The 21952-nt window shown below is 39.4% G+C and overlaps 1 protein-coding gene across 1 annotated transcript in view; it reads right to left on the bottom strand.

Annotated features, from left to right (window-relative positions):
- Positions 1–21613, bottom strand: part of MCPH1 (microcephalin 1) — a 341986-nt gene extending 320373 nt beyond the window's left edge. The window contains exons 1-3 of the mRNA XM_036748364.1: positions 21554–21613; positions 15643–15734; positions 13149–13267 (exon numbers count right to left, since the gene is read on the bottom strand). Of these exons, the coding sequence (XP_036604259.1) occupies positions 13149–13267; positions 15643–15734; positions 21554–21611 (269 nt within the window). The 5' untranslated portion in view covers positions 21612–21613. The remainder of the gene's footprint in view (positions 1–13148; positions 13268–15642; positions 15735–21553) is intronic.
- Between the last annotated feature and the right edge of the window lie 339 nt (positions 21614–21952).

The following is a 21952-nucleotide window of genomic DNA, read 5'->3' as shown; positions in this document are numbered from 1 at the left end:
ACAAAATAAAGTACATACAGAATAAATATAAAAAGAATAAATCCTAAGTAGTTAAATACAAGGTGGTTTGGGAAGGACAGTACTAGTAACTGGGGGGCTCAGGAAATGATTCATGTATAAAATGTCTGAACTACATCTTGAAGGAAAGGAGGGCTTCCATGAGGCAGAAGGAGGAAGAACACTCCCAGCATGGGGAATAGCCAGTGCAAAGGCAAAGAATTGAGAGATGGGAAGGCATGTGTAGGGTAGCAGAAATGACAGTTTGGGTGGACTGAAGAGGGTGGAAGGGGGAATACTGTCCATTACATTGGGAGAAATAGGTTGGGGCCAAGTTGATGGTAAAGGAAGAGCCCAGAAACGTCAGTGGGGAACAAGGTATACTCTAATTCTCCTTCCAGAAAAAGTTTGTGTTGGGGTGTGAAGGAAGGGACAGGAAGTAGCTAGAGCAGCTGGGGGTGCAGTGGATAGAGTGCCAGACATGGAATCAGGACCTGAGTTCAAATATGGCCTCAGCCACTTAGTAGCTGTGTAACCCTGGGCAAGTCACTTAATCCTGATTGCCTCTGTTCCTCATCTGTAAAATGAGCTGGAAAAGAAGTGGCAAATCACTCCAGAATCCTTGCCAAGAAAACCCCAAATGGGGTCACGAAGAGTCGGACACTGAAAAACTGAACAAGTACCAGAAAGGACGCCCAGTGATACACAGGTTAGGTAGTGTGGTCATGGATTAGTAGAGGGGAGGTGTGAGACAAAGAGGGTTAGAATGAGGGGAAGTTCATTCACTATAGGCTAGGGATTCTAGAGGGCACAGAGGAAGTGGTAGGCAGGATGGGGTTGAGGAAAATAAGGAAGAAAGAAACAGAAGAGGGGATAGAGTAGCTCTCGTACTACAGATTTAACTGATACAATAGGTGTCTAATATAATAATGGGCTATTTTTCACATGTGAAAACACCAAGTAACTACCACCTATCACGAATGTGCTCAGAATCGTTTTTCTGGTAGTAGGAATGGATTTACTCTGATTCAATCATATTATCTTTCCTAGTCTTCCTTAATAATACATATTTGTATGCTGGCTGGCTAGGGCTATAGCAAATACACTAAAACTAACTGATCCATAAAATCACTGAATCCACAACTTTGGCAACGTTGTTATTACATGGCAGCTATAACGACACTGCACAAATCCTTAAAATTTTCAGGATATTACTACTTAAATCTTTAAAGGACAATGTTTTACTTTCTGCTTTCAAGTAAACATTGGAATTTACAACGAAAGAAAATCATAATTGTAAATGTACTGATTAATATTTTCTGTTATTGTCTATTACAAAGTATATTAAAACAAACTTCCCTATTCCCCACAGTTTCATAAAAATTGTTGATATCATGCCATTTTAAATATAGGGAAAATGAGGCAGAGTGTGTAGAAAAGACTGGCCCCAAGTCAGAAAATCAGTAAAAAAAACAAAGGGTTTTTTTTTAAATGCTTAGACTAATTGATTTTCCCAGCTTTAAATATTAATGCTTGGAATGCTCTGCCTGCTTACCTTCTCCACTCAGCTTCCCTCTGATATCATGTTCCTTTAAGTCTGTATATATCTCATTTGCTACTTACATGCTGTCTAAACAGAATTCAAGCTCTGAGAACAAGCACAGTATTTTTGCCTCTTTTTGTATCCCCAGCATTTAGCAAAGTGCTTGACACAAAGTGAATACTTATTAAATGCTTGTTGAGAGATTTAAAAACCCTCTAATCCTACGCTGGGCAGCTTTGTGGCACACTGGATAGAATGCCAGGCCAGGAGTCAGAATGACTCATCTTCTTGGGTTTAAATCTGACCTCAGACATTTACTAGTGTGACCCCGGGAAAATCACTTAACCCTGTTTGCCTCAGTTTCCTCATCTGTAAGATGATGTGGAGAAGGAAATAGCAAACCATTCTAGAATCTTTGCCAAGAAAACCCCAAATGAGGTAAAGAACTGAGTCAGACACGACTGAAAAATGACTGAAAAAGGTCTAACAATGTCATCCTACAGTTAAAAAAAAATTGAGGCCCCTGGGGCAGCTAGGTGGCACACTGAGCAGAGTAAAGCACCTGTCCTGGAGTCAGGAGGCCCTGAATTCAAATCCTGCCTCAGATACTTGACACACTTACTAGCTGTGTGACCTTGGGCAAGTCACTTAACCCCAATTGCCCTACCTTCCCCCTGTAAAAAAAAAATTGAGGCCCCAAGATGTTAAGTGATTTATGCATAATCACACAGGTGTTCTAAATTTGAACTGAGGTTCTCTAATTTCAATACCAGGATTCTATTGCATAATTGCACAGTCTCAAGACTACATTTTCAGAACTACTCTACCTTCATCTTTACGAAAACAACTCAAACGTTTAACAAACACCTTATTCAAAAGATAATGTTATTTGGTGATTTAAGCTAAAGACATTTCACTACTTTGCTTCTAAAATGCAAGATGGTAAAATCTCGCCATCTAGTGGTCAAGAAGAGCTGCCTCAAAAAACAGGGATGATTGTGACTTTTATTTCAAGACCACCAAAAACCAAAGAAAACAAGTTCTATCATCTCTACCGTAAAACATGTTGAACCATGAGAACTTTCCCTACATAAGTCCCTCCTCATTCTATAGGCCATCTCCATTCTCTTAGCCCAACTTTCTTTCCAAATTGCCCCTTAACCTCTAGTGCCAACCCTACTTCATTCCCAGAACTATCTGTACTCCTCGTCCAATCCCATTTCGTTCCTGAGGCCAGCCCTGTTCCACTCAGTTTTCAATTCTGAATTTTCAGTTCTCCACCCTACTCATCAGATCTCCCATTGTTGTTGTTGGTCCTTGTTTTCCAAAGTGACCAAAGACATCAGAAGAGTGATGTCCTGACATTCAAGTGAGTTGGAGTTAAGTGAGGCAGAGCTGTTTCATTTTCATGAAGTAGAATTAATTTTAATGGCTACTACATACTGAAAAAATAGCTCTTAACACATGAAAAGAACATGAAGACAGTCATATGATACCAGGCATAACCATGTCCAAGACACTAAACCTCTCTGGGCCTCAGTTTCCTCTTCTGTAAAATGAGGGGGTTGGACTAGAGGACTCCTGAAATCCCTTTCAGACCCAGATCTGTAGTCCAGGTGCTTAGGGGATGGATCAGCAGAGCCATCAGCTGCACTGTCTCCTCCACAGCCATCACTCCCCATGTACAGACACTCTCTCAGTAGGACAGAAGTCTTCCTAACATAGCACATTTGTTCTCACCCAAAATCTTTTGCTCACCCTTTTAATTCTCTCTCAGCCTGTATCTTATGTTTCCATAGTGTTTTATAGTTTGCAAAGTGCATTATATACTTTATTGGCCCTCACAACAACCTTATGTGGGAGGTAAAACAAACTGCCACTGTTCAAATAAAGAAATTAAGACTCAGAGGTGTAGTGAATTGCCCAAAGCCACAGAGCTAGCATGTAGCTGCACTTCAGGCTAGGTCTTGTGACTCCAAATCCATTGCTCTTTCCAAGGAAAATCTTTGTTTTCCATAGTAATAAATAAAAAAATGCTCACTGACTGATTGGTCTAACTCACATCTGGTGTATTTCCTCACTCTTCCCACTTGTCATTTATCTCTCCCTCGCTTTTTTAATCCCTAAAGTAACACTCTTGTGACAATGTATTTAATAAGTATTATTCAACGATGATTTTGTCTTACATTTCTATAATTCCACAGCACTTAGACAATTATAGGAGCAAAGCAGGTTCTCAGAACTTGTTAAATGATTCCGGGATACCCAGAGTGTGCAATGGCACACAAAACCCTTTGGCACAACCCCCACACATATGTTTATCTCTGCCATAGCAGTGAATATCTCCCACAAACCAAAGGACCTTATAAGAGATCATGGAAAGTTCACTAGTTAACAGGAACCCTAACCTGTTGACTAAGTTAAAAATAACCCTAAACATTTAGTTCAATTCCACATGCATTTATTAAATGCTTACTATGTACCAGGGACAACACTAGGAACTGAGGATTAAAAAAAAAGAAGTCTATGCCCTCAAAAAGCTTATGTTCTAATGGGGGGAGGGGAGAAACATGTCACAGATAAGTGCATGCATGTATATCAATTCTGAGGGCTCTATTTTATTTTATTTTAAAATTTGTTTAATTGGAGAGCATGAGAGGGACAGATTATAAAAGCAAAAAGATTAAATAGTTGAAAAAGAAATATATGCAGTATATATGCAGTGTCATTAAAGATAACACATTTTGAGAAACATTGCACCAAAAGACAGGCCGACACAACATATTAACATCATTAATATGATTATTTTTGTAAGTTAAAAATCTATAATGTTATATTTTTATTTTAAAAGTTGGTTTGTATGTTGACATTATTTTTCATTAAAATAAGTATATACTAAATATAGACAGAGCATATGCAAAATATATTTTGGTAGGAGAATATGAATAGTTATTGGGATTAGGAAAGACCTCCATTAGGAGGTGGTGCCTGAGCTGTGCTTCTGAAAGAAGGTAAAGATTCTATGAGGTAAAGATAAGGAAGAAAAATCCAGAAATGGGAGTCAGTTCAGAGGCATAGATGTACAAGATAAAGCAGAAGAGGGTCAAGTAAGGAAGTTAGGGTAGAGAAGGAATAAATGTCTGATTTTCCATGCTCACCACAGAAGTCTGTATTTTTCACAATTGTAGCAAACATCTTTGGCAATTTTAGCTATCTGTTTTTTTGCCTCATTTGACACTAATAATCAGAGCCAAAGTTCTCTACTGTTGCATCTTTCAACAAGTTTTTCAATGATTTCAATATATGCAAAGGAGATCCCTTGTTGAACAAGAGGGTCTAAGGTGCTACTTTGCTTAAACAAGACCTAGCAGTAGGCCCCCCAGTACACTGAATGGAGGACCCGTTGGGAATTAATAAAAGGACACGATGAATAAGTGAGTCACAGAATGAGGTATGGATGGTTATGATCTTCATCTTTGGAGAGGATACCCTTTATCAATAAGACCACGTATCCATCAAATCAGATTTATGATTTAATCCTCACCACAAAACTGTAAAGTAGGCAGGACCAAGAGATCAGTTTTAAAGATAGGAAACTGGTAATTTCCTTCCAAATGCAAGAAGTCATGCAGTTGACTCCATGAGCCATGTTTTTCTGCAATGGCTGTAAACAACTTGGGCCAAACTGATCCCGAAGTCCACTGCTTCCATCTCCATCTGAATTTAGTGAAAGAATATCACTACTGCTTGAGAAATCATCCATCCTATCCACAGAAGGGGACAGGCAATTTTGTCTTGTTTCTCCACTGTCTGATGTTGCTCCCAGAATCAGTAGAACAAAATAGGACTCTAGTGACATCTAGTGATCTTACACATTTAAAGTTCAGCTTTTCAGAATGTCACAGCAAAATGGACAGGGATTAAAATTAGTGATTTATTTTGTAAAATGTAGATGCAACTGGAAAAATAGAATGCCGTATTTAAAGTCGGGAAGACCTGTGTTTGAATCCTGCATCAGATATTTACTAGTTGTACCACTCAGGAGAAGGCCTTCATCTTTCCTCAGCTTGCTTCCTCATCTGGAAAATAATACCTGTAGCACCTACCTCACAGGGTTTGCTGTGAAGCTCAAATGAAATATTTCATATGAAAAAACACTTTGTAATCCTTTAAGCGCTACATAAATATCAACTGGCATTATTATTGTTTCATACACCAATCGCAAAAAAACAAAATGTATTAACTATTGTTATTTTAAATGCCAGTAAACATTTTTCAGTTTATAGTGCCACTGTCATAATGTTCATATTTTAAAAGCCTGACAATTTTGCCTTTAATAAAGTACTAATTAACAATCTCCATGCAATAAAATTAATCTTTTAAAATTATTTAGGAGTATATTGTCCTTAAAGGAGGGGAGAATTGTCTCACTTCTCAGCATCAAGAGGTTAAGATGATGTTAACTGCTGTCTATGTTTTTTTCCTATTATAAATCTCTAATAAAGGAGGTCATATGTAAAAAACTAACTGGGTGGCTGCAGCTGAATAATTAAGTCCACCAAAGAACACGGAGATGTTGGTCAAACTAATAAGGCTAGCAAAAAAGTGAAATATTCACTGATTCCAGACTGTATCTATTATCTTACTTCTGCCAGGGAGCTGGAAACCTTCATGGGAAACAGGAACTTGGAATGTACAACAGAAGTCAAAGTCTTTGAATAGGAAAAGGATTTCAGTCTGGTGGAATCTTACAGATAGGTGCCATATGGAACCCAAGTTCAAAGATAAACAGTACATGTCTCCAGCTACCATAAGGGTTTAATCTAAGGCAATATATGGAGATCGGAGCAGAATAAGTTATAACAAATAGTTAGTGCTTTTAAGAAAAGCAACCAGGCAGAAAGGGATAGGACATAAATATATGAAAACTTCTCAGGTGGAGGGCAGAAACAAGATGACTTTCAAATATGGGGCCCCAGCTGCACATGTATGTGCCAGGCACTATTCTAGGCTCTGGAGAGCTAAAGAATAAAACAATCCCTACTCAGAAGGCACTTACAAAATAGCTAGCCCTAGACATAGCTAAGTGAGTTACAGAGACAGAGGGGTTGTAGAAAGGAGCATTTACTGCCATGGAGGTGCAATGCCTAAAGGCCCCCTTAGGAACCCCTACCACTGTGGGAATGCTTTAACAGTTGCAGGCTAGATGGGCCTTGAAGTAAGAGCTGCTTAACGGAGGGTACCATGATTTCCTACGGACTCTGTCAGATATGAGCCATATCTATATGCCAGAGTCACTAAATAAACCTGTTCCTATTTTGAGTTTGGGTATACCTTTATGTTTGCTAGTAGCAGGTTTGAAGGTGGCAGTAATGACCTTTATCTGCATGGAAGCAATGAGCTTGAGAAGTTCACCCAAAGTATGCCCTATACCTTCAGGTCAAGAGGAAACCTCTAACGTAGGGATTACAATTATTATCCCATTCCTTTTTTTTTTTCTAGTGCTTTTCTATTTAACGCCATCATACAATTATCAGCATCTCTTTGGAAAGCCCAAGGTAAATCAGTAGTACACTTTTTCCTTTTTTTTTTAACAATAGAAATCCTAGAACAAAAATACATCTCTATCTCATATACATACACACACACATATGTATACATGTTCATATGTCTGTATATAGGGAAGTGGGACAGGGAGCTTTTAACCAAGGCCAACCTGAAGGTCAAAATAATGACCTGCCTTGAGGGGTCTCTGTGCCTCTTATGTCTGGACAGGATCAGGGGTCCATGCAGGAAAGGCTAAAAGATTCATGACTTCTTCCCCTAAGAAAAGTGTCCCAGTATTTCCTGGGCAGGAAATTGCAAAGCCTCTGATGGGGTTTATTGCTCAGTGATCACCCGTATCCCTAGAGAGACTCACCCAAAACATTTCTGCTCCTGGTGCTTTGGGGGTGGGGCAGGAGGTGGGAAGGGGAGAGCCGGGCTGGAAAAACTCAAGGTTCCCTATGGTTTCCAGTAAAAAGAAAAAGGACTATACCTCCTTTTTTAAAAAAAATTCCACTACCTGAAAGCCATGATCAAAAAAAGAACCTAGATATCATCTTTCAAGAAATTATCAAGGAAAACTGCCCTGATATTCTAGAGCCAGAAGTTAAAATAGAAATTGAAAGAATCCACAGATCACCTCCTCAAATAGATCCCAAAAAGAAAACTCCTAGGAATATTGTTGCCAAATTCCAGAGCTCCCAGGTCAAGGAGAAAATACTGCAAGCAGCCAGAAAGAAACAATTTGAATATTCTGGAAAAACAATCAGGATAACACAGGATCTGGCAGCTTCCACATTAAGGGAACGAAGGGCTTGGAATATGATATTCCGGAGGTCAATGGAGCTAGGATTAAAACCAAGAATCACCTACCCAGCAAAACTGAGTATCATGATCCAAAGCAAAATATAGACTTTCAATAAAATAGAGGACTTTCAAGCTTTCTCAGTGAAAAGACCAGAGCTGAATAGAAAATCTGACTTTCAAACACAAGAATCAAGAGAAGCATGAAAAGGTAAATAAGAAAGAGAAATCATAAGGGACTTTCTAAAGTTGAACTGTTTTGTTTACATTCCTACATAGAAAGATGATGTGTATTATTCATGAGACCTCAATATCATTGTAGCTGAAAGGAATATGCATATATATGTGTGTATACATATATATACATATGTGTGTATCTATGTATGTATATATGTAGATATATATATATGTATGTATATATATATATATATATATACACACACACAAAGGGCACAGGGTGAGTTGAATATGAAGGGATGATATCTAAAAAAATAAAATCAATTTAAGGGATAAGAGAGGAATATATTGAGAGAGGGAGAATCTTGCATAAAAGTGGCAAGAAAAAAGTGGTTCTGTAGGAAGGGAAGAGGGGCCAGGAGAGGAAGAATGAGCAAATATTGCTCTCATCGGATTTGACCTGAGGAGGGAATACCATACACACTCAATTGGGTATCTTACCCCACAGGAAAGAAGGAGGAAGAAGATAAAAAAGGGGGGATGATAGAAGGGAGGGCAGACGCGGGGAGGAGGTATTCAAAAACAAACATTTTCGAAAAGGGACAGGGTCAAGGGAGAAAATTCAATAAAGGGAGATAGGTTAGGAAGGAGCAAAACATAGTTAATCTTTCACAACATGAGTATTGTGGAAGGGTTTTATACAATGATACGCATGTGGCCTATGTTGAACTGCTTGCCTTCTTAGGGAGGGTGGGTGGGGAGGGAAGAGGGGAGACAATTTGTAACTCAAAGTTTTAAAAACAGACGTTCAAAAACAGCAACAACAAAAAAAAGTTTTTTCATTCAACTAGGAAATAAGATACACAAGCAATGGGGCATAGAAATTTATCTTGCCCTACAAGAGAAGAAGGGAAAAGGGGATGGGAGAGGAAGTGGGGTGACAGATGGGAGGGCTGACTGGGGAACGGGGCAACCAGAATATACGCCATCTTGGAGTGGGGGGAGGGTAGAAACGGGGAAAAATTTGTAATTCAAACTCTTGTGAAAATCAATGCTGAAAACTAAATATATTAAATAAATTTTTAAAAAAAGAGAAAAAAAAATTCCCTCTCCCTTCCCTCCTGGTTCTTACTGGAAATGAACTTAGGGAAATTCTCCTCACTCAGGGGAGACTGGGTCTTCCTGGCTGCTGAGGATGGTGGAGGGGATGTGCGTGGCCTCCAATCAATAGTGATATTCAAGATGAGGAGAGCCTTGGGTCAGAGGTAACCTGCTGACAATCCATTCTGGGGAGTTAGCTAGTTAGTTTGGCCAGGACTGAAGCAGGTCCTTATGATTATTATCCCATTCTTCTGTGCTTCTTCTATTTCATAGTATTTGGGGAATAGAACCACAGAACTTTACTAGAAGAGACTTTTAGAGATTACCTAGTCCAAATGAAAATGAAACATTTCATTAATACTTCTAACAAAGAGTTGACAAAGTAAATGAAAAGAAATTCCAATTAGTTGGCACTGCTGCTATCTAAAGTTTTAATGAAGGTTCCTTGGATCCCAGATCTATAGCTGGAACCTCAGGGGCTATTGCATCCAAACCCCTCAATTTACAGGTGAGAAAATTTAGGCCCAAGGAGGTTATAAGGAATTGTCTGTGGTCATATGGGTGGCAATTATCAGAGGTGGGCTTTGAGTCCAGATCCTTTCATTCCAGATCCAGTCCTCTTTGTACTATATTACATTTACAGTTTTGAGAATGAAAGAATTTTCTCCATAATTTTCTGTGAATTTATATTATTCCTACTGTGGAGGGTGCCGTGGAAAGAGCAATGAACTTGTAGTCATAGGAATCAGGTTCAAATACCACTTCTCTGTGACTCTGGGCAAGTCATTTAAGGTCACTGAATCTCAGTTTCTATTTTTATAAAATGGGGACAGGAAAAGAAACCAATGTCCCTTTCCATTTTAGATGTATAATTCAATGATCTTCTCCTGAGGTTCTTTTACTGCCAAATATAAGCTGGATCTCAGAAATATTCTCCCATACCAGTCTAAGTACTAGCCTAAGTACTAGCTCATCATTTGTCAATTCTTAACCACTGCTCAGGAACTCCCAAATAAACCCTTCAGCAACAAACTGATACACAAAGAAGGAGAAACTTGCAAAGGAACTCCAATCTCCTCAAGGACAAATAAGACCCATTTTCTCCAACCCCCACACCCATACCCAGGCATAAAGAGAATAACAATGCAGGCCAATGGTAGCAAACATTGCAAGGACAAAGCTACTTAAAGAGATTAACTCCAAAGCTTCCAAAAATGCTTTCTCCCTACCTGCCTCCAGGGTATAGGTGTCTAGATACCTAAGCAGGTTAGAGAGTGGTGAAATTTCTATAGCCAGCCCACAAAGAAAGAAGGTGCCTAGGATTTTGTGTTAAGATTCAGTGGCCAACTCTATACAGTCTAGGTGGATCTTGTTAAATGTAACTTCAGCAATGAGACGGACATTAATGGCCATTCCCAAGCTCCATGATCGTTCCTGGGCCAATGAGTTAGTGATTCTATGACTATGGAATTCTCTCTTGCTGTCTGCCATCCCTAGAATGTCCTCCCTCCTCTGCTCAACTACTGAATTCCATGGCCTCCTTTAATAAAATCCTGTCTTCTACAAGAAGCCCTTTTAACCCCTTTTAATTCCAGCGCTTTCCTTCTCTTAATTACTTCCTGTTTATCTTGTATGTAGCTTGCTTTGAATGTTTGCTTCATGCTGTCTCCACCATTAGATTGTAAGCTCCGATTCTGGATTCTTTTTGTATCCTCAGCTCTTAGCACAGTGCCTAGCATACAGCAGGAGTTTAACAGATGTTTACTGAATGCATAAATATTGAATAACTACAAAGAATCATGAATTGACTGTATAATTATCAATAACATGACATTAATGACAATGATTCTAATTCTCCTGTGTATTTGATTCAGACCATAAACTATTTACATGCCTCTAAGCTCCCTTAGGATATTTAGCATTTACTATGTGCCAGGTATGGCCAGGTACAACCAAAACAAACAAACAGACAAAACAACAACAAAACAACCCATCACCCTCATGAAGCTGATGTTTAAGGAGATGCAGAGAGTACGCAGATGGAATATGGACAAAGTAATTTTGGGAGAGGGACAAAAAGCCAGTGACCAGAAGAGGTGGCAATTGAGTCAAGCTTAAGATTCTTAAGAAGAATAGCAAGTGAATCCCAGACATGTAGGTGTTCCAGGCATGGAGACAAAGGGCAAAATGTTATACTTGGGGAAAAAGTAAGTAGGCCAATTTGGCTAGAATATAGGGTACATGAAGGGGAGTCATATAATAAGCCTAGATAGGCAGGCTAGAGTCACACTGTGAAGGGCTTTAAATGCCAAGTAGAGAGGTTTGAATTTTATTCCAGAGAATAAGGAGCCACCAGAGTTTTTTGATAAGAGTAGCATGGTTAGACTTGTATAGTAGGAATATCATTTTGGAAACTGTGTGGAAGATGTATTGGAGAACAGAAAGAATTTAGGTAGGGAAACCAATATAAAGAATTTAGAATAAAAGATGGACAGGCAGAGTGTTGGGACTAGTATCCACCAAATATGAAAAAGCCCAGGAGCTACAGGATTTACAGAAAAAAAAATCCTACAAGATTAGGAATACAGGGATTGTAATCTGTACCATTAAAAGGAGTCCCCATATGGCTAAAAAACAAAAGTGTTATTAAAAACAATTTTTATTCTTATTTACAAATTCTCCAGTTGGTGAAACAGTGGATAGAGCACTGGGCCTGACATCGGGAAGATCTGAGTTTAAATGTGGCCTCATATACTTCCTAGCTATGTGACCCTGAACAAGTCACTTGACCTCTGTTGCCTTAGTTTTCACAAAAGTAAAATGGGAATAATAATAGCATCTAACCTATCAGGACATTGTGAGGATCAAATGAGATAATATTTGTAAAAGTGTTTACTTAGCATAGTGCTGGCATATACATCGGAGGTATCTATGGTTTGTATCAAATACACTGGTGAACTAGCATGATTGTGTTGGTGTTGATATGATGACAAGTTACTGATAAGTATAGGGTCAACTCATGGTTCTTCATAAGTCCCAGAACCAGCCCATTTAGGAACAGCTATGGAACCTGGGAACAGTACTTATGTCCATCCCATTCCTGGAGTTATACTAAATGAGAGCCATCCTGAAATCCATCCTCTTTTCGTAGAATTGGCCATTTTGAATCTTAATATGAAATTCTAGGCTCCCCAGTGTTTTCTTAGCTGCCTATTAAAAACTTAATCCTTTTTCTTCCCTTCCCATTCTATTCAAACACTGGAAGAGTACTGGAGTACAAACAGATGTATAGGAATCAATCTGCGTTATTCTTATTCTAATCAAATAAGATAATGTGTGTAAACCACTTTACAATACTTGGAAGGTTCAATAAAAGTGACCTATCAAAGCCATTTCTAAATAACAAAAGATAGGATAAGGGAGTTACGGATATGCTCCATGACCCTTAGGGGAATTCAGTAGTGGATAACATAAGAGGTACAGTTAGCCCATTATTGTCTTTCTAACACTTACCCTTTGTCTACTTCTTCATTCAACAACCTGTATTAGGTACTGAGTGAGATACACAGAATAAAACAAGGTCCTGGCACTCCATAAGTTATTCCTACTAAGGCAGGCCTACATGAGAGGTAAAGCCAGCTTGTCTCTTGTTAGGAAGAGAAATTCAAAGGCCAAAACACAAACTCTGCCCATAGGACTGGGAAAGTTTTATAAAATACTATTCTGATCTATTTGGTTCTGGAATGTGTGTGAACAAGTAGCATGTTTTTATACCTGCTTTAAAGTACAAAATTAACTTTCTCTAAAACTAAGAAAAAACTATCTGAAAATATTATACCAGGTCATCAGAATGAAATATTTTTTTGCAAAACAGTAGACAGTTTTGTAGCAAAGGTGTTCTATAAAGAGACTTAATATACATTATTCTTTGAAAAGAAAAAAAAAAGTCTATTTCTGAGATCCTGTTTTAAGCACCACTCACCTTTCAACCCACAGGACTGAAACAAGCTTTACACCATGCTTCTGTGCTTTGTCCCAAGTGCTCTGATATCCTTCCTTAAATATAACATGAGTTACATTTCTGTTAAAAGTTTTTGAAACCTGTGGAATCGAAATGAAAGAGAATGTGTAAATTGTTACTAGTTACTAGTTAAAGATACTAATTTATCAAACAAACAAACAAAAAAGATCCCTCTCATTTTTTTAAAATCACACAAAAAAGTAGTAGTAGTAGTAGTAAAATCACACAATTTAAGAAAGACAGATCGGCGAAAAATAGATCATTTAACATACCAGATAACACAATAACCATAAACACATAACCAGATAAACAATCAAAAAAAGGAGACCAGCATTTGATAAACCCAAGAATACAAATCTTAAAAGCAGTTTGGTAAAACTAGTAACACATTATACCATATGCCACACTAACTTAAATTGGATATATGACCTAATTATAAAAGGTCCATTAAAAAGACAGAAGAGAATGAGGTCAGGAATCATTAACAAAGTACTGTTATCGGTTGAATTTGTTTCCATTTTAAATTTTAATTGATATCTTTAGTTTTTAACTGAACTTAAATTTTGGAATGTAATCTTTAGCCCTCTCCTCCCCAGCAAGTCATAGCTTATAAAAAAAAAAACAAAAAAAAGAGGGGAAAAAAGCAGTTAATTCAAACTAAACAATATATCTACCAAGTCTGACAGTATGTAAAATGTTCCAGACCCTTAAGTCCCCTACCATAAGTCTGACCACTTGGAGGTTATATTATAGCAGAGATTCTTTTCTGTATGGATTGACTAGAGGTGCACTGTGGTCCCTTCCAACTTTGAATTTTGTGGTCTGTGATCACAGCAAAGAATTTGAGGATGGTGAATTTTTTTCCATTTCTACCTACTGTATATGCCTGGTCATTTTAAGCACTCTGCATTAAATTCAGGTTTGTTTGTTCTTTCCACTTGTGTTGTCATAATCATTGTACATACTATTTTCTTGATTCTGTTCACACTATCAATTCATATAAATGTCTTTCCATATTTCTGTGCATGTTTTTAAGTTCGTCATTTCTTTTTGTGTGTTTGTTTTTGGTTTTTTTGAGGGGGGAAGGCAGGGCAATTGGGGTTAAGTGACTTGCCCAAGGTCACACAGCTAGTAAATATGTCAAGTGTCTGAGGCTAGATTTGAACTCAGATCCTCTTGACTCCAGGGCCGGTGCTCTGCTCACTGCCACTTAGCTGCCCCAGTTCATCATTTCTTAATGCACAGTATCAGAAGATGAAAAGGATGAATTGTGAACTGTTCCACTAAACTTATTTTAACTGTGAAGGGTCCTACCATCTTCCCAATCGCTTGAGTTCACAACCTTGGTGCTATTCTTAACTCCTCACTTTCACTTAGCCCACATGGCCAATCACATCTTTCACATACAGCCCTATCTCCATTCACACAGGCACAAATCTAGTTCCAACTATTGTAACTTCTTGACTAGACTCTAACAATAAACAGCCTTCTATTGATCTTGAAGCCTCAAGGTGTTTCCCCACTCCAAACCACCTGCCACACAGCAGGCAAAATAATTATACTACTGTATAAGTCTAAACCAGGGGTGGGAAACCTGTGGCCTCAAGGCCACATGTGACCATCTAGGCCCTCGAGTGTGGCCCTGTGACTGAATCCAAACTTCACAGAACAAATCCCCTTAATAAAAGGATTTGTTCTGTAAAACTTGGACTAAGTCAAAAGGCCACACCAAAGGACCTAGGAGGCCACATGTAGCCTCCAGGCTAAAGGTTCCCAAGTCCTGGAAACCATGCCTGCCTCATCTTCTGCACAAGGTCTTTCATGGTCTTGTGGATGATAGTGTGTCCCTCTCCTCTCCCATGATATTTGTTATGTGTTTTGTACATATGTGCATGTCATTTCCCCCTCCACTCTTCTGAAAATAGAAGGTCCTACAGGGCTGAAAATGTTGTCTTTTTTATCTTTGTATTCTTATATCCTTTATCCAAGCACAGTACTCGGTACATTCTAGGAAGTTAATAAATATTTAACAATTGACTGACTAACTGAAATAACAGATCTATTAAAGTACTTGCTACAGTAAAATTCCACAGAAATTAAAGAATCAAGATGATTCCTTTGGAGTTGTTATAATAAAATACCTAGTTTAACAGTAGAATGCCTTGACATCCTAATCTCAGCTCTGCTACTTATATTGGGATGCTTCTGAGCAAGCTGCTCAGAAAGTTGGACTTTAACATTTTATAATGGGGGGAAGAATTCAAAGATGTGGAAATTCTGTGCCAGCTCTCAATCTATGATCCAGAAGCTATGCAATACTTAGTCACCCTACCATCTGATCTTTTCTGTGTCCTACGGTCACTAGTAATTTCCAAAGCAGAAAAAAAAAGTATCTTTCATTAGAGATCAAAGAAGAGTCAGATGTTCATTGAGAGAAGTAATTAATTGTACTTACTTTTGCTCCCATACCCAGGAGTTGATTCACAAACGTTTTTGAATAATTTTCCACTCCACTGGATGACCATACTTCAACATATGCAACAACATCTGAAAAAGAAATACAGTAACATGAACTACACAATACTTGCACAAATACCCTTTCCCCAGGGATTTCAAATTCTGTCAGGGAGTCCATTTTCTGACCAGGAAGTTACTTTGCTTTATAAATGTGTTCACCTGGTATGTCAATGGTAAACCACTGCCAGTAAAGCTGAAGTAATGTCACATTAATTGACTAAAATATTGATTAGCATAATAGCCAAACTATTTTCCAAATGATCTTACATAGTACTACCGGGCAGCTAGGTGGTACAGTGGATAGAATGTTGAGTCTAGAGTTAGAATCTTCCTTAGTTTAAATGTGGCCTCAGACACTTAGTAGCTGTGTGACCCTGGGCAAGTTACTGAACCCTGTTGCCTCAGTTTCCTCATCTGTAAAATGAGCTGGAGGAGGAAATGGCAAACCACTCCAGTTTCTTTGGTCAAAAGATATGATCCAAATGACAAATCACTCCAGTATCTTTGCCAAGGAATGTGATACAAATGGGGTCACAAAGAGTTGGAAGTGACTGGAAAAAAAAAGTGAACAATACTAGCCAAGACACACTTAATGAAGAAATTCAATTATTCAGAGGTTGATTATCTAACTTTTGGAGTATTTAGCTCCTTTTCTCTTTCCTCAGGGCTTATCTTTTTGGTGCTTTACTGCTTGCTAATACATTCACTAAAGAAGAGAGAAAACACGGCATGCAATCGTTCTTTTGCTGCTCAACAAGAATTATAACAAAAGATTTTAAGTAAGAAATTGGCATTGCTTAAAAAGCCTAATTTTAGTATTCATTAGATTAATTGACCCAAATATGAATAGGCCATGCACATGTACCAGAAAGGAAAGTAGGATTTTAGAAAGCTTTTCTTCTACGCAATCATCTGCACATCCTAATATTTTTTAATTTTTACAGAAAAGTTTAAATGGAAACAAAACTCAACCCTTGTTTTGAACCCACCTCCAGAAAGATATAAGCCTATAAAAAAACTGTTTGATACACATAGTGCTTTTAAGTTTCACAAGGGACTTTACATACATTTTGATTCTTGTAATTACTCTATAAGATAATCATTATTAATCCCATTTTACAGATGAGAATACTAAAGCTCAAAGAGATTACTGTTCTCAAAGAGGACATGACATCAGAGAGGTGATGCCATGACATGCAAGTGAACTGGATTTAAGAAGGGTGGGGGGAACCTATTGTTGGCCAATCAATGAAAGCCAAAGTGATTTGGGGTTAAGGCTGGTCTTTAAGGGAAAAACAAAAAAGAAAAAAAAAAGTTTCAGAGATTAAAGTTTACATTGCCTTTGGGCAGAGCACCCTCAGGTAAGGGTGTTACATAAGCTCTAAGTAGTGGAGTAGGTGAATCTTACTGAGGTCTTACTACAATTCTGATCAATAACTTTTAGTGAGTCCCTATTATATGCCAGGCACAGGTCTTCTGACTCCCAAGTCTAACATTTTATCCACTAAACCACACTAAACCCTAAAAATAACTGTAAAGAAAAAGGTAAGCAGGTAGTTTCTCTTAGGCATCCTGATGATCTTTATACTTCCCTTTGTTTTCCTACTTTGTGGTACCACCCCAGAAGTGCTCTCATACTGTACTGTCTCTGTTATGCCTAACTACATCAGGGTCCTACTGTCACAGTGACTAGTCTCATTAGTGGACTATCCCACTACCAAGAAGCCTCACAAGAATCAAGAGAACCTAGGGTAAGTTAGTATTTATTGTTCAGTCCTGTCTGACTCTTCATGACCTCACGGGCCACAGCACACCATTATTTTCCATGGCGTTTTCTTGGCAAAGAGTGGTTTGCTATTTCTTCTCCAGTAGATTTAGGCAAAAAGAAATTAAGTGATTTGCCCAGGGTCACATAGCTAGAAAGTGTCTGAGACCCTATTTAAATTCAGATCTTCCTGCCTTCAGGCTCTATCCACTTTGCCACCTAGCTGTCTCTTAAATTGAGATTAATAGATTCTCTTTTGTATTTTCATTTTCAAAGCTCCATTGAATCCTACAAATATAGATGAATATTCGAAAGACTCTTTTATGAAGTCCTCAAAGCAAATCTGCATCACACTGTTAAGTGGCCAAGCAACAACTGGAATCCAGGTCCCCTGACTCCAAATTCTGTGTACCTTCCACTAGGCCACAGTTGCTACAACATAATGAAAAGAGTACCACACCTAGAAAACAGAAGATCTGGATCAATAATTATTTTCTGAAACTTACTAGAATCCACAAACTATGAAAAAGTGGGCAATCTCTTGCTTTAGTTTACTCAACTGTAAAACAGGAAAAGTTATGTTCATAGAATCATAGAGCTGGACTAACCACAAAGTTGTTGTGAGGAAAGCTTTTTAAAGCTTAAAGCAATACAAAAAATATATAAAATGGTTTAAGCCCTAAATTTCTAAAGCATCATCAAGTGAGGTAAGGGGGGGTGTTAAATGGGGTAGGACCAATGAAACAGAACCTTTGAAAAGATAGGTGTTTGGGACTAAAAGTAGGAAGGGAGAGGGCTCACATAATGGAAACAATTGCTGTATATTGCTAGTTACTGTGGCACTTTGGGCTTCGGTCCCTCCCTTCCTTCCTTCCTTTTCCCCTGCCTGGGATTCAGTTGAACCAGATGTTAATACCTTTCAGCTCCTAATCTCATGATACTATCCATCCACCTAGGGTGGCTTTGCCTGGGAATGATGGAAAAGGGGCAGGGGAAAAGGTACCAGATTAATTAAGTGTTGATTGATATACTAATCAATACTTAATGTGTTTACTCTGTGGGGAAAGGCTCTATGTAAAGAAAGGCAAAAAGTTATTGACCTCAAGGAGTTGACATTATAATAGGGGAGGCAGTAAAGTACTCATAAGATACAGAGAGTAGATGGAAGGTAATCACATGAACTGAGTCTTGAAAGAAGCCAGCGAATTCTAAGAGGCAGAGGTGAGGAAAGAGAGCATCCCAAGCATAGGAAAGAGCCAATACCAAGGCACAGAAACCAGAAATGGAGTGTTGTGCTTGAGCCACAGTAAGTAGGCCATTGTAGCTGGATGGGGTGGAGGGAGCACAAGAAAGCTCAGAAAGGATGGGGGCAGGTTGTGAACTGTTTTAAATGCTCAACAAAAGGCTTTATTTTTGGTGGTGCGGGGGTTGGGGGCAGGGTGGCCTGTGTGTGTGATGTGGCCTGATGTATGCTTTTAGAAAATAACTTTAACAGAGGACTGAAAGATTTACTAGGGTGGGAAAAAGAGACATGAGGCACAGGGATCAGAAGACTAGGGTAACAGTCTAAATGAGAGGTAATGAGGGCCTGAACTAGAGCAGAGGCTATGTAAGTGAAGAGAAGGGGATTTTATGAAGGTACACATAACAAGATCTGGCAAACTTTGTTGTATTTTGGGATATGAGTGAGACTGAAAAATCAAGGATGAGTTTAAGATTGTAAACGTGGATGACTACAAGGATAATGGGACCCTCACCAGAAATACAGAAATTGGGAAAGGTTTGGGCTTTGTGGAAAGGATAATGAGTTCTATTTTAGATAAGTTTAGTCTGAGATCATCCAGTTATTGCCCTGAATGACTACATTCTAATGGGGAGACAATATGTAAATGTACATGTGTGTATGTGTCTGTGTGTATATATATATATATAAAAACATACGCACACACACATATATAAACAGACAAGAGATGTTTTTATTTAAGGTTAGGGCAGACACACTCATGTTTGTTGGTAGTTAGAGAAGAAGCCAATAGTCACTGAGAGTTTGAAAATTAAAGCAAGTGTGGCAATGATAGTGTGGACAATCAGCTGGAAGAGGCAGCAGGGGATGGGGTCAAGAGTCCATGCAGGGGTGTTGTCCTTGGCAAGGAGAGGGACCACGTCTCCATTTGAGACTGGAGTAAACAAAGAGGTTGTTGGCAAGATGTTGGAGGGAGATGAGAAGAGAAAGCTCTTGGCAACCTCTGATAACCACTAGCAGCTTTGGCTCCTCAAAACCTTCAACCAATTAGTTCTCTCATTTAGTAATTCCCTTATTGCCATCAGGTCTGGGAGCCTCAGCTTTCTTGATCCTTCAGCCTCAATTCATCCAACCCCTTTAGTTGCCTAGTTCCTCAGCTCCTACTCGTCTACTCAGTCCCAACTTCACTTCTCCTTCCCAGTCCTGGAATTACAGATTTAGAGCTGGAAGATCCCTTCTTGCTACTTGTATAATCTCAAGTAAGTAACTTAACCATTCTAAGACTCAGTTTCCTGATCTGTAGTTTGAGGGTGTTGGAGTCTATTTCCTCTAAGGTACTTTCCAGCTCTGTATCTGCTTTTTATATTCTATGACTGAGAGGTTTTAGGATTAAGAGGCTGAGAGAACTGAGGAGTATCACCCATCCTACTCAGGTAGCCAAATTTGAAACTTCAGAATAATTTTCAACTTTTTCTTGTCCTCCTATATTCAATTAGCTGCAAAAACAGTGTTGATTTTAGCTCCACACCTCTTGCTTTAGTGTTATCCCCTCCATGTACACAGCCAACAGCCTGAAAATGTCTCCTTAACTGGTCTCCCTTCATCCACTTTCTCCCTTCTCCAATCTATCATCTTCTACACAGCTACCAAATTGATATTCCAAAAGCACGACTCTGATGTTGTCACCACCACCCCCTCCAGAAACTTCAATGACTATCTATTGTCTACAGAAAAAAAAACAAACCAACTCTTCTATGTGGCATTCAAAGCCCTTCATAATCTGCTTCCAACCTATCTTTCTAAACTGACTTCACATTACACCCCCTCACTCTATATTTCCAACCAAAATGACCTACTGTACCCTGCTGCTCTCCTTAGAGAACATTCCAGCTTTGGATCCTTGCCTTTACATACCCACATCCCTATGTTTAGAAACTTCCCTTGGGACCCTAGTCATTTCCAGCTCAGGTGCCAGCTCCTATAGGAGGTTGTTCCTTACTCCCACTTATCAATGCTTTCATGCTGGAAAATCAATTTGTACAAGTTGTATCTACTTGTAGGAATATGTATCTCCCCCAATAAAATGTAAACTTTCATGGCACTGTTTTGTTTTCAACTGTGTCCCCAAGTATCTGGCCTATTATTTAAACGTGGTACACAGGAGGGGCTTAACAAATGCTCATTATCACAGATTTAGTGCTATAAGGTCTATTTATGCCAATTTCCTCTTTTAAAGAGGACAAACAGAGATAGGGAGAGGTTTAGGGACTTCTCTGCGAAAAGTCTGAATTGGAACCCAAGTCCTGTAACTGCAAACCCTCCAGCGTTCTTTTCATTGTACTTAGGATAGCTTTTGGAATAGAACGGAGGAGCGGGGTGGGGGGGGGGGCAAAGAAATTGATGGGGTTAATATCAGCCTACTCTAGTTTCTAAATCGCTGCTCTCTGCTGATCTGTCCCCTCACCCCAGGACTACAGATATGAGTCTGGAAGAGACTCCAAGAGTCATCTAGTCCAATCCACTCATTTTACACAAGAGGAAACTGAGGCCCGGCGTGGTTTAGTGTCTGGGATATGGTTACAACTTGCGTCATTAGGGACAATCCCTTCTGTGTTCATGTTCCTTTCACGAGACCCTTAACCCTCCTCGCTAAAGCTCCCCCTAAAACCCCCTCCTCTATTCCTGTCCTCCCCCCGATCTCTTTACACCCACCCTCCACCCCCCCCCCCCAACTGAAGCCGGCGACCTGACCGCTGTGGGGCCACCCAGGAAAGACTGGGTGGGACAGAACCGGATGAGAAGAGGGGAGAGGAGAGAAGGTCTAGCCCGAGGTTTCTCTACCTTTCAGGATGGGCTCGCCCCCGGGTCGCGGGGAACCAGCAGGGCCCGAGGCAGCCATAACGCAGCTTCCTACTCCTTGGCCCGAGGCCCCTCCAGACCGAGAACACTGCGCGTGCGCCGAGAGAAACGCTTAAAACCCTTCCTGATTTTCAGCGGCAAAAATAAATCCACTTTTTCCGCTTTTTCGTGGCGACCTGGGCAGGAACCCGTGAAGCGTGGAGCAGTCTGGGGGCGGAGCCAGAGAGCCCTTTGTTGCCAGCTCTTAGTAAGAAGCTTAAGGACCACCCCCACCCCTAGGTCATGAGACCGGAAGAGCACTTTCTCTAATCCGTATCTTCGCCTGTCATTTTCTAATTTTTTTTAAAGCCCTGGAACGCTTATTTGTTCCACTCCCAGCTC

The sequence above is a fragment of the Trichosurus vulpecula genome, chromosome 3, assembly GCF_011100635.1.
Source record: "Trichosurus vulpecula isolate mTriVul1 chromosome 3, mTriVul1.pri, whole genome shotgun sequence".
In the NCBI taxonomy this organism is placed as follows: Eukaryota; Metazoa; Chordata; class Mammalia; order Diprotodontia; family Phalangeridae; genus Trichosurus; species Trichosurus vulpecula.
This window is presented reverse-complemented; position numbering and strand designations above follow the sequence as displayed.